The following is a 2080-nucleotide window of genomic DNA, read 5'->3' as shown; positions in this document are numbered from 1 at the left end:
AAACACACAAACAATAAATAAACACAAACAATAAATAAAAACACAAACAATAAATAAACACACAACATGACACTGAAAGTGTCTCTAAGGTTGTTGTGGATCAGTCGGTGAGTTGTTTCCTTACCGTTCACCACCCGGTGGCACTGGGCCATTTTAATGTCGATCAGCTCCTGAAACACACAGCACAGAGTTACCAGCACTGATTTCACCCCCCTGACTTCACCTCCATGTGTCAGAGCCTCCATCCTCACCTCACAGTAAACCACATCAGCTCCATAGTCCAGAGCCAGCAGCCTCATGGGCAGAGTCCCCACCCGGACCATGGGAGCCAGGGCGGTGATGTTACTGAAGCTCAGCCTGTTTGCTGCCATCATGGCTGCTCAGTGGTCCTGTGTGCAGACAGCAGTTATCTTAAGAACCGGGTTTTATTATTATCTACGGTTATTGGTTTGTTTTCTTGCGCAGAAATATCACGCCAAACTCCAGTCAAAAATTGGTCAATTTAACGCGGTTTCTGATTTAGTCCTAAAGCGCAGTAAACAAACAATAAATTAAGAATTTATTTTAAATGGTATCTTATAATCTTCAACCCGGCATTCATTAAAACCTCCATTGTCCCACATATAACCGATAATATTCCTTTTTAATGCAGCTTTCATCTCTAACTTCTCCCACAGGTCTGCAAGTTAAAGCCGTCTCGAGCGTTCAGAGCTACAAATAAATTAAGATTTTAATAAAATTTAATAATAATTAGCAAATAAAATGAGTGCCGAATTATCCAAAGAGTGATACAGATCTATAATAACGTTAAATTAAAGCTCTGTCAGGTCTGTCCGGTTACCGACAACCGAGCAACTTTTAAACTGACACTTTTCTAAACGCGGTTCGGCGGAACAAATCGATCAGCGCTATGCTAAGCTAACATTGTAGCTGCTCAATCAGCGCCGTTCCACCGGAAGCTGAAACATTAACACGGTGGCTTATATCTGCGCAGAGGGTAATCGATATATCGGTAATATTAAATCAACTCACCGGCATTTACGTTGTCCGCTGACGACAGCAGCTGTAACGCGCAGTCACGTGGGGGAAAGACTGAAGCGTGCTGTTTAAACTTCCTGTTTAGGCCTCCACGTCATCGTGACGTTATCGATCACTAATCATGTCGATCAGCACTCTGCAGAAGATTTCTATCGATTGGTCTTTTTTTTTTTTTCTTTTGTTGGAAAGATATCTGTGCTTTTATATGAAAATGTAAAGTTTGTTTTCACTTTTCTACCAAAATAAATCAGTTATATATATTTTATTTTGAAAGTGAAATCAATACTTTATTACTTTATTACTTTATTACTTTACTATATTTTGTAAACAAAAGAAAGAAACCACACTTTATGTTTATTTACTTTTTATAATTGATTTAACTCATCCCCTGCTCATTGTCTATGTTTACCTGTTTGTAAATAAAGTTATAAAAGATACACTTTATTTTGTTAATAAATGTGAATGTTGTAAAAATGAAGATAATTAAACATCTATTATCTGATTAGAAGCCAAGGATGTAATACTACACTGTGAATGGTCTACTTATTAATTTTACACTGTAAATTATAACAACATATCGTAATAAAAGCAATAAATTAATATAAATTAATCCTCCAAAACGTTTGAGTCACTCACATGAATTACATCTACACTGTCAAAGATCTGTCAATTAAAAGGGTTTTTCCTGTTTATTTTACAGATTTTAACTTTTTTAAATACATGGAACTATTAATAAAATTACAAAAATAGACAAATAAATGTAAAATAATGTGAAAAATGTAACATCTGTTTGAGTTATCTTGTTTTTCAGCCTTCAGTTTCAATACTTTTTGTAGTTTTTGTAGTCAGCTCTTTTATTATCTTATTATCTCTTATGTAATGTTGTGTTCTTGTTTGTGCCTGTTTGTCAATAAAGTTGTGAGAGAACGTAGACCAGCACCACATAGAAGTGCGACATACAGAACAACAGAACAAGTTCTTCAAAAGGATAAACAACATCAGTCTCGCTCCAATTCATTCTGGATTTATTGTGCTCTATAGT

General features: G+C 35.7%; 1 protein-coding gene across 2 annotated transcripts in view; it reads right to left on the bottom strand.

Moving 5' to 3' along the window:
• Positions 1-1124, bottom strand: part of dus2 (dihydrouridine synthase 2) — a gene marked incomplete at its 3' end in the record, with an annotated part of 3592 nt that extends 2468 nt beyond the window's left edge. For both annotated transcript variants that reach the window (XM_035665046.1, XM_035665047.1), the window contains 3 exon segments: positions 125-170; positions 252-389; positions 1033-1124. In XM_035665046.1, coding sequence (XP_035520939.1) covers positions 125-170; positions 252-374 — 169 coding nt within the window.
• Positions 1125-2080: the final 956 nt, after the last annotated feature.

The sequence above is a fragment of the Morone saxatilis genome, unplaced genomic scaffold, assembly GCF_004916995.1.
Source record: "Morone saxatilis isolate NCDOM2014 unplaced genomic scaffold, NCSU_SB_2.0 Contig2, whole genome shotgun sequence".
Lineage (NCBI taxonomy): Eukaryota > Metazoa > Chordata > Actinopteri > Moronidae > Morone > Morone saxatilis.
This window is presented reverse-complemented; position numbering and strand designations above follow the sequence as displayed.